At 39.5% G+C, this 17579-nt stretch overlaps 1 protein-coding gene across 3 annotated transcripts in view; it reads right to left on the reverse strand.

Moving 5' to 3' along the window:
- The window catches only part of AHCTF1 (AT-hook containing transcription factor 1), a 50703-nt gene that overhangs the window by 30376 nt on the left and 2748 nt on the right, over positions 1-17579 (reverse strand). For 2 of the 3 annotated variants that reach the window (XM_060272889.2, XM_060272890.2), the window contains exons 2-7: positions 9284-9410; positions 7269-7522; positions 4511-4691; positions 2976-3183; positions 2646-2762; positions 880-964 (exon numbers count right to left, since the gene is read on the reverse strand). In XM_060272889.2, coding sequence (XP_060128872.2) covers positions 880-964; positions 2646-2762; positions 2976-3183; positions 4511-4691; positions 7269-7522; positions 9284-9404 — 966 coding nt within the window. In that variant the 5' untranslated portion in view covers positions 9405-9410. Of the gene's footprint in view, positions 1-879; positions 965-2645; positions 2763-2975; positions 3184-4510; positions 4692-7268; positions 7523-9283; positions 9411-13903; positions 14018-17579 lie in introns of those variants that run through there. The other variant, XM_060272891.2, reaches the window with a different exon arrangement.

A 17579-nucleotide genomic window follows, 5' to 3' on the forward strand; every position in this document is an offset into this window, starting at 1 on the left:
AAATCACTTTATAATGACAGGATGTTGAAGCACATGACAAACTAGGAAGCATCTGAGGAATTAAGCCCGGGGGAAGAAATAAAACACAAGCATGAAAGTTCTTTTTAAGCTAGCCAGAACGCTTGGGGCGCTGTTAAAAAACAAAACTGAGAACTCATACAATCAATGACTGACAGGCAATAAAAATACCTGCTCAAAACACAAGTAGATAAATCCAGGATATGGTTTGGCTTTTTATGGCAGTACCTGAGCCTCAAACAAACTAGAATAGAAGTAATGACTTTTGCATGCAGGACAAGTTGATCATTTATATGAAGCACTGTTACAGAAAATTCAAATCACTATAAAGAGATCACTGAAACAGCTTCCAGGGGTTTGTTATTCACAGGTGCCTCAAGTCTGGAAGCTGTTCACCAAAAGAAAAGTCTTTTGCTAGTGCAATGAGCTCTATTTCATGCAGTCTAACTGACTACATACACCTTTGGGTAGTATGCCAAGGATTATTTCCCACATATTTGGCTTCTTATAGATTCATTGCCAGGAACACTGACAATGGGTGGCAGGAAAGAAAGCTAATTTACACTTATTTTTAAGCCAATTGCATGATATCATTGTGCATACAAGTTTCATTTTATCATTACATTTTTAAAAAAATGCAAACTCAGTGATGCAAGCACACTCCAGATTTGTTAGTACATCTGTAGCACGGTAATAAATGCTATCTAATTTCTGAGATGAATGGAGTAAAATCTTAAAATCTAAAGTATTTCCTATTAGCAAGATTACAGGTGGACTACATATTTAGAACTCAGTTGTAGTTTTAGACAACACCAGTTCAAGTAAAGCAGTGTTGAATTTTAATATATACAAATACTTTACCTCATACATAATTTGTCCTGATGCCAAACGCCTTCTGTCACTGAAAGCCAACTGCAGTAGATGTAAACTAACAATATCCCCTTCACTAGAAAGAAAAGTTAAGAGTTTAGTATAAAACCTAGGAACCTTTATTTGTCAGATAATACTACTTAATACAGTTACTATAGAATATTTTGAAACACAGCTGCTATATAATAAATATTCTTAATGTTATGCTTTAAACCAGAAGAAATGCCAAGTCTCTGACCAGAAAAACTTTGTTATGCAACTGTAGCAAAGAGAACTCTGATTAGACAAATTTTAAAAGTCCTCTAAAACAACCTGCAGTTTAAATGGAGTAGAGGTAATTGGATAGTGGTTTAGTACAGAGGTAGAAACAACAGCGAGTCTACAGACACCTCTTTAAAGCAACAGAACCATTTGTAAGCAGTTATTAAACTAAGTATTGTTATGTAACCAACTAAGTACTGTTATATAACCATAGCCAACCTGAAAATAAACCTATTATTTTTATCACAGTAAACTTTAGTAAGCTTTAACAGAATTTGTTAACTTTCAAACCATAGCCTCCTAGTTTGCTCGTGACATGCCTATATTGGCATGGCCTCTGTGACATGTGCATAGAAATAGAGTCCAGTCTAATCTGTACGAACATTTTGTTAATCACATACATTCATTCCACTGAATTGATGGGAAACCCTTGCATGCAAAACAGATCTGCAGGCACTTTTTCATCCCCACAGCAATCAAGAATCAGGCATATTATCACTTGAACACTTAAAATCTAAAATAGTGTCTAAAACATTCCACAAAGTCTGTAGTATTACATTTGTAAAATATCCAACTTTCCTAGTGCAGTATACAGGTTCTCAACAACTATGATGAATCATTCATTATTAAATGCTTCTAAATATTTTCTGCAAGATTCACAGATATAGCTAACCATTTTAAATCCAGTTTCTAAAATAATTATTCCTTTCAATCATCATCAAATTATTTTATCATATTTCACAGGCAGAAGTCAAACAAATGAATCTTGCCATTGAAGTTCCCTAGCTTTTGTTACCAAGACCTTAATTCTTCACTTATATTTCAATTTACTTCTGCTTTGAAAATAGTTATTACAGAACATGAGTGGGGAATAGAGACCTGTGGGGCTGGCTGGCTGGCTACAACCTCTGAAGCCATACAAATGTTTTTTCAAGCCTAATTGTGACATGGGGGTCTATCTCACAGCTAGGGGTGGGTTTAACCCCTCTGTGTACTGTGACCACCTGGCAAATACAGCCCCCAGTACTGCAACTAACTTTGAAAACAGCCTTTTATTGGTGCAAATGGGTTAACTCTTCCCTTTCCTGCTGCAGTCTCCATAAAGACCATCCCACTTTTAAAAAATTCAAAAGCTTGGGGAAGGGAGCAATGAGAATCTGTACTGCATGAGGTCTTGATTGCAGGAGAGTGAGATTATCACACCCACTCTTGTTTTGGCCTCTGTTACTGTTGGCAAGCAGCCCCCCAAATGGTTGGGTCAAGAGACAATGCAGCTCTAAGGCATTAAAAGTTCCTTATGCTAGCTACAGAAGGCTTTGGTAAAGGATTTCATTCTGACCAGAAGATTAGGTACTAGAACGTAGAATAAGATTGACTGTGCAGGAATAAGCAAATTCATGCAAGCAAAACAAATTAAGATTTAACTTACATGCAATTTATTATCTTGACAATAGCCAGCTACTATTTTCTAAATTTGTCAGAATGCCTATACCTACCTTTCTTGTGTTGACTGAATAGCCCACAAGTAACAACAATTGCGAGGATCATTTTCAGGTTCTTGAAAAGTAACAGTGTACACAGGAATTCTACCTCCTTCTAACTGGGAGTGGTATCTAAATGGGTAGAGGAGAAAGGTAGGTGGATGAAACTGTAAATCTGTAGATTGTTATGCATTTAGTAATTTAACCGCTTTTTGTTTTGTATTGAATATGCATCTAACTGATGTACCTTTATTCCATAATCCAATATTTTATGATCAGTACACAAAACTATCAATACCTCCATTCATTAATGAAATGTTGCACTTTTCAGATACATATACTCACTCTTTCTTCAAACTTTTCATATTCCACAGTGAGAGATATCCATCAGAAAACCCCACAACTAACTGGTTGCTCCTGTGTATGTATGAAAGAGTAGTCACAGGAGTTCCTGATGGGTTCAATAACTGGAAACAAAGATGGCGACCTTTCCTTGTTATAGCTTCCCTTATTTGGGGGATTTCAGGAGGGATTCCAGTGATGACTTCTAGATCTGTATATGAAAGTATGCAACACAAACACACAATGCCATGCTTTAAAGTAGCTAGCCTTTAAAATGTTGGTTCAGAGTGTCAAGCAGGCACTACAGTTAGTTCAATTGAGGAATGTACATGTAAAAAGTTGCCTATCCCATTAATTTTCATGATTACTGTATTTTTTATTTTGTTTTTCATTTGTTTTCATAGTCTAACTCTGGATGCACACCTCTAATACAAAAGTTAGTATTTCTTAATATACTGTCAGTTTTTGATAATTTGTTCACATCAATCAATACACTGCTTCCTACTCCAATATCTATATAAGCACATATCACAAACTGAAGGTTCACAATATAACAACCCCAAAATCAACTTTGTCCTTTTAGCTAGGTTCTTGAAAAAACAGGGAGGTCACTGTATTGTGCCCCCTAATTTTGACATAGGTTTCAGCAGCAGCAAAAAGTGTTTGTTTAGTAAGCCAACCAAAATTTGTGGAAACTCCTCCCCATGAATGCAAAAGAAGATTCCCAGGTGCTTTCAGGGCCAACCAAGGTTATTAATGCTTTAGATGAACTTCAAGTCAGCCTATTGCAGACAAAACTGAAAGCCCAAATCCATCCATCCAAACATCCAGCCTAGAGAACTGATACAGTGAACCTACTGTTCTGCCCCACCATCCATGGCAACTACAGTGAAATTACCAAAACCTCAGGTTTTTCTATAGCCAAACAGGATATGCACTTTATAGGTTGACAGACCAAAGCCAGCCATCCTATTGTAGACCAGCAGAGACTGAACTCTCATTTTAGCAATACAGGCATATTTCCTAGCCCACTTATCGCTGGAAGTTGTGTTTACTAAAATACGTGAAACTGCACACAAATTGTGATCAGATGCTAAGGCATGGTATGTTTTAACCATGATTTAAGCAATCCAAAAGTCATCTCACATATTAAAAAACTACCGTAGTCATGTATTGCTTCTCCAAAGCTTAGCTCCCCCCACTCCCACCCCTCCTGTTTCTGCAGCTTGGCAAACATCTGGAGCAAGGTTGCCAAACAAATGAAAGTTAAGCAAGATTGCTGGATCTGGATAGTATACAAAATTATGGTTTAAATAATTCATGGTTTGCAAGCCAACAACAAAACATAACTTAACATCACAGTTTGGTGCCAGAAAACCAACTATATTTAGATTGATTGGCTGAATTTGGACATTCAAAGTAACTGCTTTGGCTAGACATACCATGGGTTGTGTGAAAATCAGGTCACTATCTAGGAAACTTAACTCTTGTTTTTCAATAAGCAAGCAATATTACACGGAAAAATTAACTTAATTTACCAGATGCCTCTATTTCATTCTGGCTACATGATAAGTCGTCCAGACATAGATCAATCAGGAGGACATGCCCAACGTCTGTAACCACAGCAGCCACACCGAACAGCCACCTGAGACTCTGGTGCAAGTGTTGCGTTGTCAAGCTGGCTCCTCCATGGTTAATTATGGGTTCAATGGCAGTAACCTAGGAAAAAACTGAGTATTACTTAAAATATTTGACAAATTGCAAGGTAAGCAACATGTATTCCATTTAGTTTTTGTATTTAGTCCAGCTCTACCACCCAGCATCGCAATCCCAGGTATAAGGATTTGGTCATGGCTCCATCCATATTTGGCATTCCCAGTATTAACTTTATCCCCCCCCCATTTTATTACATTTATATCCCACCTTTCTTCCAAGGAGTTCAAGACAGCAAACATGGTTCTCGCTCTCCCAGTTTAATTCCAACCACCTTTTGCTGAGAGACACTGACTGGTTGAAGGTTACCCAGTGAGCTTCATGACCAACCAGGGATTTGAAACCTGGCCTCCCTAGTCCAACACCCTAACCACTACACTACACTGGCTCTTTTTGTTATTCATACTAAGGATTTTTGCCCAGCAACTGGGTATTATTGAATTGTTCCATCTCTCATGTCAAGCAGAGGATGCACCTTCAGCCACAGATACATTAATAAGTCCTGGAAAACATTTTAAATAGGTTTTTTCGTTTTTCAATGAAAGTATGTTATTGGTCAGCTAAGTATCATCCAAGTAGTTATATTAAGTACTAAAAATTTTAAAGCTTTTAACTCTGGCCAACTTTTAAAAGTTATTCATGCTATGAGACCTACTGTCCTAGGTTATTGTCTGAACTATTATATGCACCTTTTCAGTTAGCAGAATAAAAGTTGTTTTCAAAGGAAAGAAAGTTTTCCTGAGTTCCAAATAATTTTTGAAGCTAATGAGATTTGATGCACTCTTAAAACACAAGCCATTGTGCTATAGATAACTCTTTTTGGACAGAACACAATTGCTCATTGAAATGCCTCACAAATTCAACACTATCTGGACTCTGCTTGTCTTTGAAGATCTGAATTAAGCCCCCTCCCTTAAAAAATAAAAGCTTCCTGATGTTGGAGCCCAGAACTCTGCATACTTGGACATTTCTTCAGAGAAACATTTCTATTTACACACAACTGCTGCTTTAAAAGATAAAACCAAGGAACATAAATGACCAGAATAAACATTTTTATACTTGTGAGAACTGTGGCCTTTATTCTATTTTATTAAGATTATTCAGAGGCCCTCAAAGTGGGATTAAGACTGTGTCTCTTGCTCATTGTAGAAAAAGTGCAGAGAGATCTCATATTTATTTGAAAGTGAGATCTCCATGTCCTTGCTTGCAAGATCCCATCCCAACAAGACAGAATATTTGAGAAGTACTTGGATTCAGGGGAGAACATTATACTGCCACAAAGAAAATGTATCCTCAAAGTAAGCTGCTATGAATTTAGGAAGTTCCTTAATACAGAGTAAGGTCATCTGTCCAAACAGTTTAGTGTTGCCTATGCTGACTGGAAGCAACACCCCAGGGTTTCAGACAGGGTTATCTCCAGCCCTACCTGGAGACGTCAAGAGAATGAACCTGGGGCCTTCTGCATCCAAAGCAGATGCTGTACCAGTGAGCTACAGTTCTTCCTTTAGAAGAAGGGGAAACACCCCAATTCAAGTATAAGGCTGCATTCAATTCTGGGTGATTCTTTCCTCCTCCAGCAGGTCCCACAATCCTTTCCATGTTTTTGCAGATAGTCCCCCTGACCATCAGTACAGTCTTTTCAGGATTTATAATGGAATGTAGCAGCAGCAATGGGAAAGATTTCCCAAGTGTGACAGATTGCTGTGCTGACATCAGAAAGGATGCAACTCACTATTCTGACAATACTACTGTTGACAGGCAAAAAAGCAAGGAACACTCCAGATAACGGAAATATAGTTTATCATATGCCCAATGCTTCTCAGAAAACTCCTTTAGGGGCATGTTTTTAACATTTCTCATATCCAAGGTTTGTGAGATAACTCTTGTTCACTGAGAATTGTTGTTAAGAATGTGACCATGAGGCACGAATTTTCCAAACTACAATGATCTAAAAATAAGCTACTGTTCTAGTAACATCTTCCTTTTTTGTGTATTTATCAGTTGTGCCATTCCAGTTTTCAATATGCTTGATAGGCAGTAGGGAAGTTAGAGCAGCAGAAAATAAACCCAAAACAAATCTGAACTCTTTCAAATGGACTGAAAAATAAGTTCAAGATGCCAAAGTGGCAAATGGTTGGCTTCACACACAAAAAGCACTTTTGTCTTCTGTGAAGATGAGAACATACAGCAGAGAATGTCCATCAATACAAAGATCCCTGGAGTGTCCACACACCTTTTAACATTCCATCTGGCTCAAAACTATGTTCCACCAAGAGCTGCATTTCCATTTTCACTAGGCGACTGGACTGCTTAATGCCCTCATCCTTGGGTGCTACTACACTCATGCAATTGATTTCACAAATCCTATTAAAGGATCTTAAACTGCCTTTCACTTGCTGAGAGAAAGTTGAGTTTGTCTAATCGCTGTGAAGATAAGACCTGGATTTCAGTTTTAAAGGGTATCACTAATACGTATGGGAGAATTTCGTTTGATGACAACAGCAAGAATCAAAATATAAATAATATCTAAAGTATACAACAAAGCAAAAGTCTTGATTTTTATATTTAAAGCCATGTATGTACCCTTCCAGGAAGAACAACTGCTTTGACGACTCTTGATATTCCAAGGTCATACAAACACAGAACACTCCCTTCTGCTTCTTCCAAGCCAATTAGTAGTCCAGTTCTTTTTTGCCAGGAAAACTCTTTCACTGCAAGGATAGTGGGAGGTTGTTCAGTCACTCCACTAAAATGGTATGCAGACAGCCGTTCTCCAGTGACTGGGTTTACTACCTCAAGCTGAGGCCCACAAGCCAAGCAGGCCAGTCCACTTCGTCCTAGAAAAAAAACACAGAAGAAATATACCTAAGTAACAGGAAAAATGTGGAGGCATTATTGTAAACCTAGAATCTGTAAAGAAGGGCTGAAGAAGAAAAGTATCTTTCCTCCTACAGGGATATGCTTACACTCTAAGCAGCTACTATTCTTGTACTCTTAGTAACTTGAATAAACATACTCAAAAATAATGCATACACTGCATCTGCGGATGAAAGGTATATACAATTATTATTAAGCCTCTTTGTATAGTATTTCTCTCTCTCTCTCTCTCTCTCTCTCTCACACACACACACACACACACACACACACATATATATATAAATTTCTCGTGTGTGTGTGTGTGTGTGTGTGTGTGTGTGTGTGAGAGAGAAATATATATGGCTTTTCAAATGGTTTTTGATTCATTAAAATATATGGCTTTTCAAATGTTTTTTTATTCATTACATCTTACTATAAGAGCATTTCCAAAGAGTTGGGACACTTTGCAGAGAAACACCCATGCATATTTACAAAAATATAGGCAACACTGCACACAAGCAAAGTTGCTTCCCAGGGGACCACTGTACTAGCCCTGAAGTTATCTTCAGAATGAAATCAAAGAGGACAATGGGACTAAAATAAGGAAGGGGCAAAATTACTAGCAAAAACTTAGAAACAATTGTCTTTTGCCTGGACACAAAAACTCAGGTCCAGGTTTATATTGACTCAGGTACATGGGAAACACAATGCCAATGAATATTAAAGGGGGGGATGAGTTCCAATTCTAGATCTACTCCTGGAAAGTGCATACACTTTTAGTCAATGAAAACCCTTCATACTGAAAACTTCAGTGAACAGCCAAGCCTTCTTAACTACAGTTTATCTGTTCTGAGGTACAACATGGCCCCACATTGGGCAACTGTCACCCTGAGTTGAGCTAGAAACTAAACCAATGCAAATAATCCAAGATAGGAGTGATTTGTTCTCCTCTTCACATGAGTTTGGTTTGTTTGGTTGCTGCACTCTGTATTAGCTGAAGCTTCCAATGTTCAAGAGCAGGCCAAGATTGGACATTTTATAGAAACTAATGAGAAGTTACTGTCACATGTGGCCCTGTTTCTCCAAAAATAAGACAAAGCCATAAAATAAGCCATAGCAGGATTTTTAAGCATTCAAGGAATACAAGCCATACCCTGGAAATAAGACATAGTGATAGGTGCAGCAGCAATGCCTGCCGCAGCAGCAGGAGAGAAAAAATAAGACATCCCCTGAAAATAAGCCATAGTGTGTGTTTTTTCAGGAAAAATAAATATAATACGGTGTCTTATTTTGGGAGAAACACGGTATATGAAAGGAAATCAGCTGGTGCATCTACCCAAGCTACGTAGTAAAAAAGTGTCCCTTAGCCCACTGCTACCACCTAGGAATCAAGCATCAGAGCAGTGTATTTCTCCCTTCATGAGCATCATGACCCTGCTGTAAATGGGCAATATCTGACAACCATTAGCAACTCCATCCTGCCAGAATTTAGCTTCGGTGTCTATGAAGATAGAACTGCTGCAACATTAAATTCAGTTCCTGCATTTGGACTCACACAGATGACCAACTGTTCACTGTCTTCATTGTGGGTTCTGATAAACTGCTCCCTACATGGACCCAATTTGTTTTCCCCAGTTAAGAGCATTCTTCTTTGCTCTAGTGATCATATTACTATGCCTTTACACATTAGAACAAACATTTAATGTTCCTAATGGATAAAAAATGAAATCTCAAAGTTTTACCTCCAGTGAATTTCCCATGAAGTACCGAGTCTATCATTATTTCATCTTCCCCAAGAGCTTGTATAGTCACTTCTGGAAATTGCAGCAGGCTGCTGGTTACGTGAGCTGTTAGGTCTCGCATGCTTCACTGTAGAGACACAATAGGAAGTTTATTCAGCAAGCAGACTGTTCCAGTAAGTTATTACAGCTACTACAACACTCATGGTCTAAGGGAACTCAAATTCAGCAGTCAAAATTGCTTTTTCTGCGTAATTTACTCCGTTTCAATTATCCTTATCTGTAAATAGCAGAATTTTCTAGCAAAGCCTAGAGGAAGTAAAGGATATTAATCTTAGGTGATAACCAATGTTACTCAGAGGAGACCCATTGAAATCAAATGATTTAACTGACTTGGCATTAGATATCACCCTTAATTTTAGAAGATGGTAATCTGTAGTGATTACAGATGAGAGTCAATAGTAATGGATCTATACATGGTTCCAAAGTATATCTTATGGAACAGACACATTTCCCACAAATTGTAAACTTTCATCAGTAGCCAAGAATAAAGTTTACTAATCACTAGTATTACTAAGGTTCATTAAAATAAATGTCAACAGCTTCAATATGTCCTAGCCTATGCCAAACACTGAATTTGTAAGACAAACAGGTAGCACACACAACCTTATTGTATTGTTTTTCCTGTTTTTGAGCACTACAAATAAAATACAGTATGTGCAATATGCATAGGAATTTGCTCATATTTTTTTTCAAACTACAGTATAGTCTGGCCCCCAACAGTGTCTGAGGGCCAGTGAACTGGCCCGTTTAAAAAGTTTGAGGACCCCTGCCCAAGAGGAACAGTGGTTTAGACCACAGCACCACCCACGTCCCACACAACAAAGAACACCTGATGAATGCATGAATGAGTACTGGAATGGATTAAGACATATTCATACATCCCTACTAGTAGTTCTAGGTATGACACAGAACTAGTTACCAGGCTGCTGCTGGTCTGTGATACAGTATTAAGTGTATTACTGTGGCTAGGAGTGCCTTCTGCTAGGTTTGTCTGTTCACTACCGGTAGTTATGACCATTCCTGGACAGGGACAGTATGACCATTGTAGACCAGGTGCTGCTGGTAACCTCAAAACTAAGTTAATGTAATGCACTATGTGTGTTTGCACTTGGGCCTGGTCTGGAAGCTTCAGGCTGTGCAGAATGTGGCTGCTAGGCTATTGATAAGATCAGTTAGCCAACAACACACAACTCCATTGTTAAAACATCTGAACTGGCTGATCTGCTGCCAAGCTAGGTTTAAGATTCTTGTATTAATTAATAAGCAACTTAGGTACAGAGTACATTAGGGACCAGCTGAACCCTAATATCCTAGCTCAATTACTGAGAGCATCTATAGGAGTGTTGTTGGTTGTCCCTTGAGTTGTTGAGACTCATCTGACGTCAACATGAAACAGGGCTTTCAGTGTTATTGGTCTAATATTATGGAATACTCTGCCAATAGAGATTCAGCAGGCCTCTTCTGTATTCATTTTTAAGCATTTGCTGAAAAATTCTCTATGCTGCCAGGCTTATGCAGACAATTAAAGAAAAAATATTTCTGCTACAGTAAGCCAGCAGTCTGTGATTTTTGTTTTATATGGTTTTTATTGTATTTGTTGCGCACTGCTGATAATAAATACTTATATAGTGCAATTTCATTTAAAAATAAGCCACTATTTGCATTTTTCTAGGAGTACATATCCTATTGATGTACTCTTCCTAAAGTATTTGCACATACTTGCACACACAATCAATGGATTTGTGACTCACGATTTTTCAGTCAAAGTATTACCAAATGAACTTTCTTAAGCCAAAAAAGAACTTTAGTGCAGTCCAAATTGGCTAAAAATTACAGGGAGAATATGGCTTCCACCACTTGTGTCATTAATCTAGAATTATATCTTCTACAGGCAACCTACTCTCAACCTGATGGAGAGTCTGATCTGTATTACATAGGTTCAAGATGTGGAAGTTAATAGTCCCTCTTTGTCCTACCCTGGGAACTGGATAGATATCCCTTTTTGTTCCCCTGAAAGGTATTAAATCTGGACACACACATATTTATAGAGCAGCAGTACTTGGTTGCCAGAATCTATTAACTGCTTTTTCTGGCAATTAAAATATTCTTAGTCTATCAAAGCTCTGCAACTTTATTGTTTAGTATTTGTTCCACTTTAACTGCTTAATATATTTTTGCATTTTGCTTCTTCAAAAACAAAATTGGATTGTGTTTCACAATTTTGCAAACCTTGATAAAACTTTTTTAAAGAGTTCATCAAGCTCCTAATAAGCTTTTGGTCTGGAAGGTCACAAGTTGTGCAATAAGCAAGTTGAGCAAAACATGGAAACATGGCCCAGACATACAAAATGTACATCATCACTCAACATTTGCAAGGCCAGGAACAGACCTGGTTAGCAGATAAGTTTCCTGGAACCTCAAACATTATAGCCAATTAGATCCTGAATGTGAGCACTAGCACCATCCAGCAATACAGAAACATTTCCTTTACAGAGAGTGAAAAGACTTATCACACTTCTAATGGTGTGTGTGTGTTATGTATGAATATAACCTGCAATCTCAGTATTCTATTTAAACCCAATTTAAGACTAGGGACTCATTAGGTCTACAAGAGAATTATTTATACATGCCAAGTTTTGCAAGTGTTCCGGCACAGGTGCATAGAAGGATCTGATGTGCTCTGGTGAAAACAGACTGAATAGTTTCATTGAGCTCACCGTGACCGCTAATTTTACAGAATGTCCTCAACGGGCATTTGCCTTTACCAGATTAGACCCTAGGGTCTATGCCCTGATTTCTCCACCACTAAAGGAGAACATTGTTTTAAGTTTCAGTGACTGCCAAATCTGCAAAGCCCAATTACTCCGCCTCCTTCCAAAAGTCAAGATACGTTTCTTCTAAGTCTCTTTTTTCTAGTTAACATTATATTATCTGTAGGAGCAACATGCCATTTAGTTTAAAAAAATAAGTACCATACAAATGGAGACATTCAATATCATTCAATGTATCATAAATCAACATGTCTATACATAGACACAGTCACTTTTTCACTGTTTTGTATCCTTTTTCCACAGCATGTGAAGTGCATCAGCACAAGCATTGAACATGGCAAATGGAACAAGAATTGGATTTTTAAAAAATAACTTTTCTTTATAACTACAATGTTTTCCTTAACAGGAAAGCACAAAAAGCTAATCTCTCAATTTTCTTTAAAAGCCATGTACACACTGTCTACATCTGTGTTTACTAATCAAATGAGTTATCTAGATAGGTAGTTCTCCTTCTCAACACATTAAGGGTACATTTTTGGTCTGTAGGGAAAGGGAAATGTTAGTAAAGTCACACCCACACCTTAAAGCACCTGGCTTCCCCTAAAGAATCCTGGGATCTGTCGTTTGTAAAGAGTACTACAAATTGTAGCTCTGTGAGTGGTAAACTACAGTTTCCAGGCTTTTAGGGGAAAGCCATGTGTTTTCAATGTATGGTGTGGATGTAGCTGAAGGCTACAATTTTATCAGTGTTAGACACTCAGATATATAAGCTAGGCACCAAATTGCTCCCTAAACCAGGGTTACTTGCCAAAACAGAATACCTAGTTGACATTTTGGAGCCAGACAGCTCAAAAGTCGAATTTTTCAATATGACTTTTTGGTTCCTGAAATTCATTCTGATTGTGCAAAATATAACAGAATTCTACAGGATGTGTTCCTAGTGTGTGAAAACAGTCAAGATCCAAGGATCCCCAGGCATGCACCTCCAAGTAGTGGAGACCTCAGGCACCATCCTTGGTCCTGGGCATCTTCACTTGGTCACAAATAGCCTATACCCATGTGCAAAATGCGCCTGGTGAATTTTAAACACTTATTTTGATATACATTTACTTGGGCATAAAGACTACTTAACTTTGCAGGACTTCCTTCTCAGTTACAGAGGATCCCTAAATGACCAATGTTTTAGAGAATCTCTACTTGGAAGGAATGTATATCAAATATAGATCTATTTCTCTCCAACTCTGCTTATGGAAGCAAGTAAGGATTTCCCCTTCCATTTTTAGATTAACATTGAATAGCTGTTCAAATGCAAGTCAAAGAGCAGGATTTTTATCCTGAAGACCACAATCCAGCAGACTGACAGATCACTCATTTGTGGCTTGCAAAAATTTCTGACTTCAGGCTACCACCTTCTGAAAGAGTCAAACGTTCACTATTTTTCTATTTTTATTTAAGGCATTTATATCTCACTCTTCAGTTCTGGATAAGTTGTTCTCCTTTAGCAGCTACTTAGTTGTTTCAAAATATTTTAGAGTTGCAGTAGGAAGTTAAATTTGATGAATGCCCAGAAAAATAATAAAATCTGTAGCATTAGGGCTGGTTGCTTTTCTATTCACACTGCAATGGGGTCCATGGGGCATCTATAAATTAACTGTCCATTCTATTAAAATCAATTTTCTGCTTCCCCACCCCAGGATATTTTTACATCTATTTTGATTCCAATCACGCTGTGTGGTAGTCTATTGCAGTGTACAGTACTGTATTCTATGTGCCGTGATGTGCTCCTTACCAGAGCTATGATGAGCGCTGACGACTGCTGGACAGATCACCGACTAATACGCTCCACGATGGCTATCAAGATTATACCTCAACGCAGGCTTCAAGGAAGGAAACCAAGGCGCAAAATGAACACTCAAGCCCTTCAAGACCCCATTAAGCGGGACTGCTTCCAAACGACTCTTAAGGACCATCTGCTTTCAGAATTCCCTGATAACACTGGACCAAGCTAAAAACATCCATTATTGCAGCCTGTGAACAAACTATTGGATACCAAACCAAGAAACACCAGGACTGGTTTGATGAGAATGACAGTGAGATTGAACGCATGATTGACAAGAAAAGGAAGGCACTTCAGACCTGGCAAAGATACAGAAACTGTGCCACTAAGGAAAAAAAACCTATGTCAACGCTAAGGCTGAGTTTCAAAGAAGAACCAGAGAACTAAAAAACACCTGGTGGATAAAAAAAGCTCAAGAGATCCAGCACTTAGCCGACACTCATGATGCACAGTTTCTTTAAAGCCACAAAGACCATCTATGGGCCAATAAATCATGGCATATGCCCCCGACACTCAGCAGATGGTAACACACTTCTAAAAGATAATGCACTGCACTGGAAAGAACATTACCAACATCTCCTTAACCGCAACTGTCCCGTAGCTGCTGAGGTCCTCTCACAAATTCCGCAAAAACAAGTTAGAGATGAGCTTGCAATATCTCCAAATCAGGGAGAGTTGTGTACAGCTATTAACCAAATGAAAAACAACAAAGCCAGTGGACCTGATGGGATACCTGCCGAAATCTTCAAAGTGGGCAGAATTGAACTTACATAACAACTTCACAAGCTCATCGAAAAAATCTGGGAAAGAGAAGAAATCCTAGCAGACTTTCGAGATGCCAAAATTATCAATCTCTTTAAAAACCGTGACAGGACTTATTGTGGAAACTATTGAGGCGCGGCTGGCAAAATTCTTGCAAGGATCTTAGCAAACTGTCTGGTAACAAAATCCGAGGTGACCCTTCCTGAATCCCGAAACGGTTTTCGGCCTTCTAGGGGGACAGTGGACATGATTTTCACCGCTCGACAGCTTCAAGAAAAATGCAGAGAGCAAAACCAACCTCTGTATATGGCGTTTATTGACCTAAGGCTTTCGACACTGTAAATCGTAATGCCCTGTGGACTGTCCTTCTGAAAGTTGGCTGCCCAGATAAATCTGTAAACATCATTCGGCTACTCCATAATAATATGACAGCAACAATCACAGATAACAATGGCTCTCAAAGTGAACCATTCACAGTGGGATCAGGTGTTAAACAGGGTTGTGTTATTACCCCAACTCCATTCATTATTTGCATTGCCATGATCCTACACCAGGGTCCCCAAACTACGGCCCCCGGGCCGGATGCGGCCCAATCGGCCTTCCAATCCGGCCCGCGACGACCCCCGCCGCCCGCTGCCGCCGCCCGCTCTCACGGGGCGCGGCGCAGCGACGATCTAAAAAATCGGCAAAAAATCGCCGAAAATCCTTTGTGCGCATGCGTATGGGCCTCTCCCGACCCGGAAGAGGTCATTTCTGGTGCACTTCCGGGTCGGGGGAGGCCCATACGCATGCGCACAAGTGATTTTCGGCGATTTTTTTCCCGCCCGTGTGCGTGTGCGCATGCGCACGGGCGCACACTCCCCCGCCCTCCGGCCCGCTGCGCGCGCACTCCCCTTCCCTCCGGTCCACCGCGCGGTTGGCGCGGCGGGCACCGGCCCGCCGCGCGGTAAGTCTGGGGACCCCTGTCCTACACTTTGTCGACAGGAAACTCCTCACTGGAGTAAAAATCATATATCGAACAGATGCAAAGCTCTTCAATCCGAACAGGCTGAAAGCAAAAAGTAAGGTTACCGTAACTTCCATCGTAAAGCATCAGTATGCTGATGACAACGTAGTGTGAGCATGCTCAGAGGATGACCTCCAAACCATCCTAAATATCTTTGCAGAAGCTTACGAAAAGCTTGGCCTATCACTCAACATCCAAAAACCAAAGTGCTGCACCAACAAGTACAAAATAACCCCTCTGCAGCACCACAAATCCAACTCAGTGGTGTAACGTTGGAAAATGTTGATCACTTCTCCTACCTAGGCAGTTACCTTTCCACAAGGGCCAACATTGATGCTGAAATCCAGCATCGCCTGAGCTCTGCGAGTGCGGCTTTCTCCTGATTGAAGTGCAGAGTGTTTGAGGACCGGAACATTCGCAGGGAAAAGTGCTTGTTTACAAAGCTATTGTACTACCAACCTTACTATATGCTTGTGAAACATGGACGACTTATAAACGCCACCTCCAACTCCTCGAAAGATTCCATCAACGGTGTCTCCGAAAATTTTTACACATCACTTGGGAAGACAGGCGAACTAATATCAGTGTACTGGAAGAAGCAAAGATCACCAGTGTTGAAGCAATTATTCTTCAACATCAACTTCGTTGGACTGGCCATGTTGTGCGGATGCCTGATGGTCGTCTTCCAAAGCAACTACTCTATTCCGAACTTAAAAATGGAAAGTGTAATGATGGTGGTCAACAAAAGAGGTGTAAAGACTGTCTCAATGCAAATCTTTAAAAATGTAGTATAAACACTGACAAATGGGAAACACTGGCCTGCGAGCGCTCCAGTTGGAGAACAGCCTTTACCAAAGGTGTCATGGGCTTTGAAGAAACTCGATCTCACGACGCAAGGGAGAAACGTGCTAAGAGGAAGGCACGTTTGGCAAATCCACACCGTGATAAACCCCCACCTGGAAACCAATGTCCCCACTGTGGAATGACGTGTGGATCCAGAATTGGCCTACACAGTCACTTACATACTCATTGTTAAAATCATGTTTATGGAAGACAATCTTACTCGGCTACAAGTGATCGCCAAAGAAGAAAAAAGAAGAAGATTCTATGTGGGGCTGCCTTTAAAAATGGTACAGAAACTGAAGGTAGTTCAAATTACTGAGACTGGACATTTGATTATATTACGGAAGAGTTCTACCAATGCTGATTTTAATCCAAAAAGCCCTAAACAGTTTCAGGCAAGGTCACTTGAGATATTGCTTTTCCCGCATATGCCTGCCTAAATCCCCTTCAGGCTCTGCTGCAGGTGCACCCACCAAATGAAGTTAGGTAAGTGGTTACCAGACAGAGGACAGTGGTAACCTTTTACAGAAGTCTCTCCAAAGTAGCTTGGCTGGGACATTCTCTATGGTCTTTTCAACGCAAGGTCAACACCTTTTTTTCCAATCAAGCTTCTTACTTGCATTTTAAAATTAACTTCAAGCTACTATGGCTTACCATGGTTTTAATTTGAGTGGCATACTACTTACACTGTCTCCTATAAAGGAAAGTATTTGTTATCTTATTGCTTTTTGTTGATTAAAATTAGTATTTTAAAAAATACTGTCATAATTATAAACTACCCAGGGAATATTTACTGATGGGGAGCCATACGTATTTAATAAATGATAAATAGAATATATTCCAATGCTAGGTAAGAGTAGAAATAGATGACTACCTTACAGGTTCCAAAATCACACACCCCGTTTCACCCTTCAACTCCAGTCCAGGGAGGTTCACCAGGTGCCTTCATTATACACCTTTAGACACCAGGAAAAAATGCTCCTCCTTAACCAGGCCTTTGCCCGATTGACATTCAAT

The sequence above is a fragment of the Zootoca vivipara genome, chromosome 3 (assembly GCF_965207765.1).
Source record: "Zootoca vivipara chromosome 3, rZooViv2.hap1.1, whole genome shotgun sequence".
Lineage (NCBI taxonomy): Eukaryota > Metazoa > Chordata > Lepidosauria > Squamata > Lacertidae > Zootoca > Zootoca vivipara.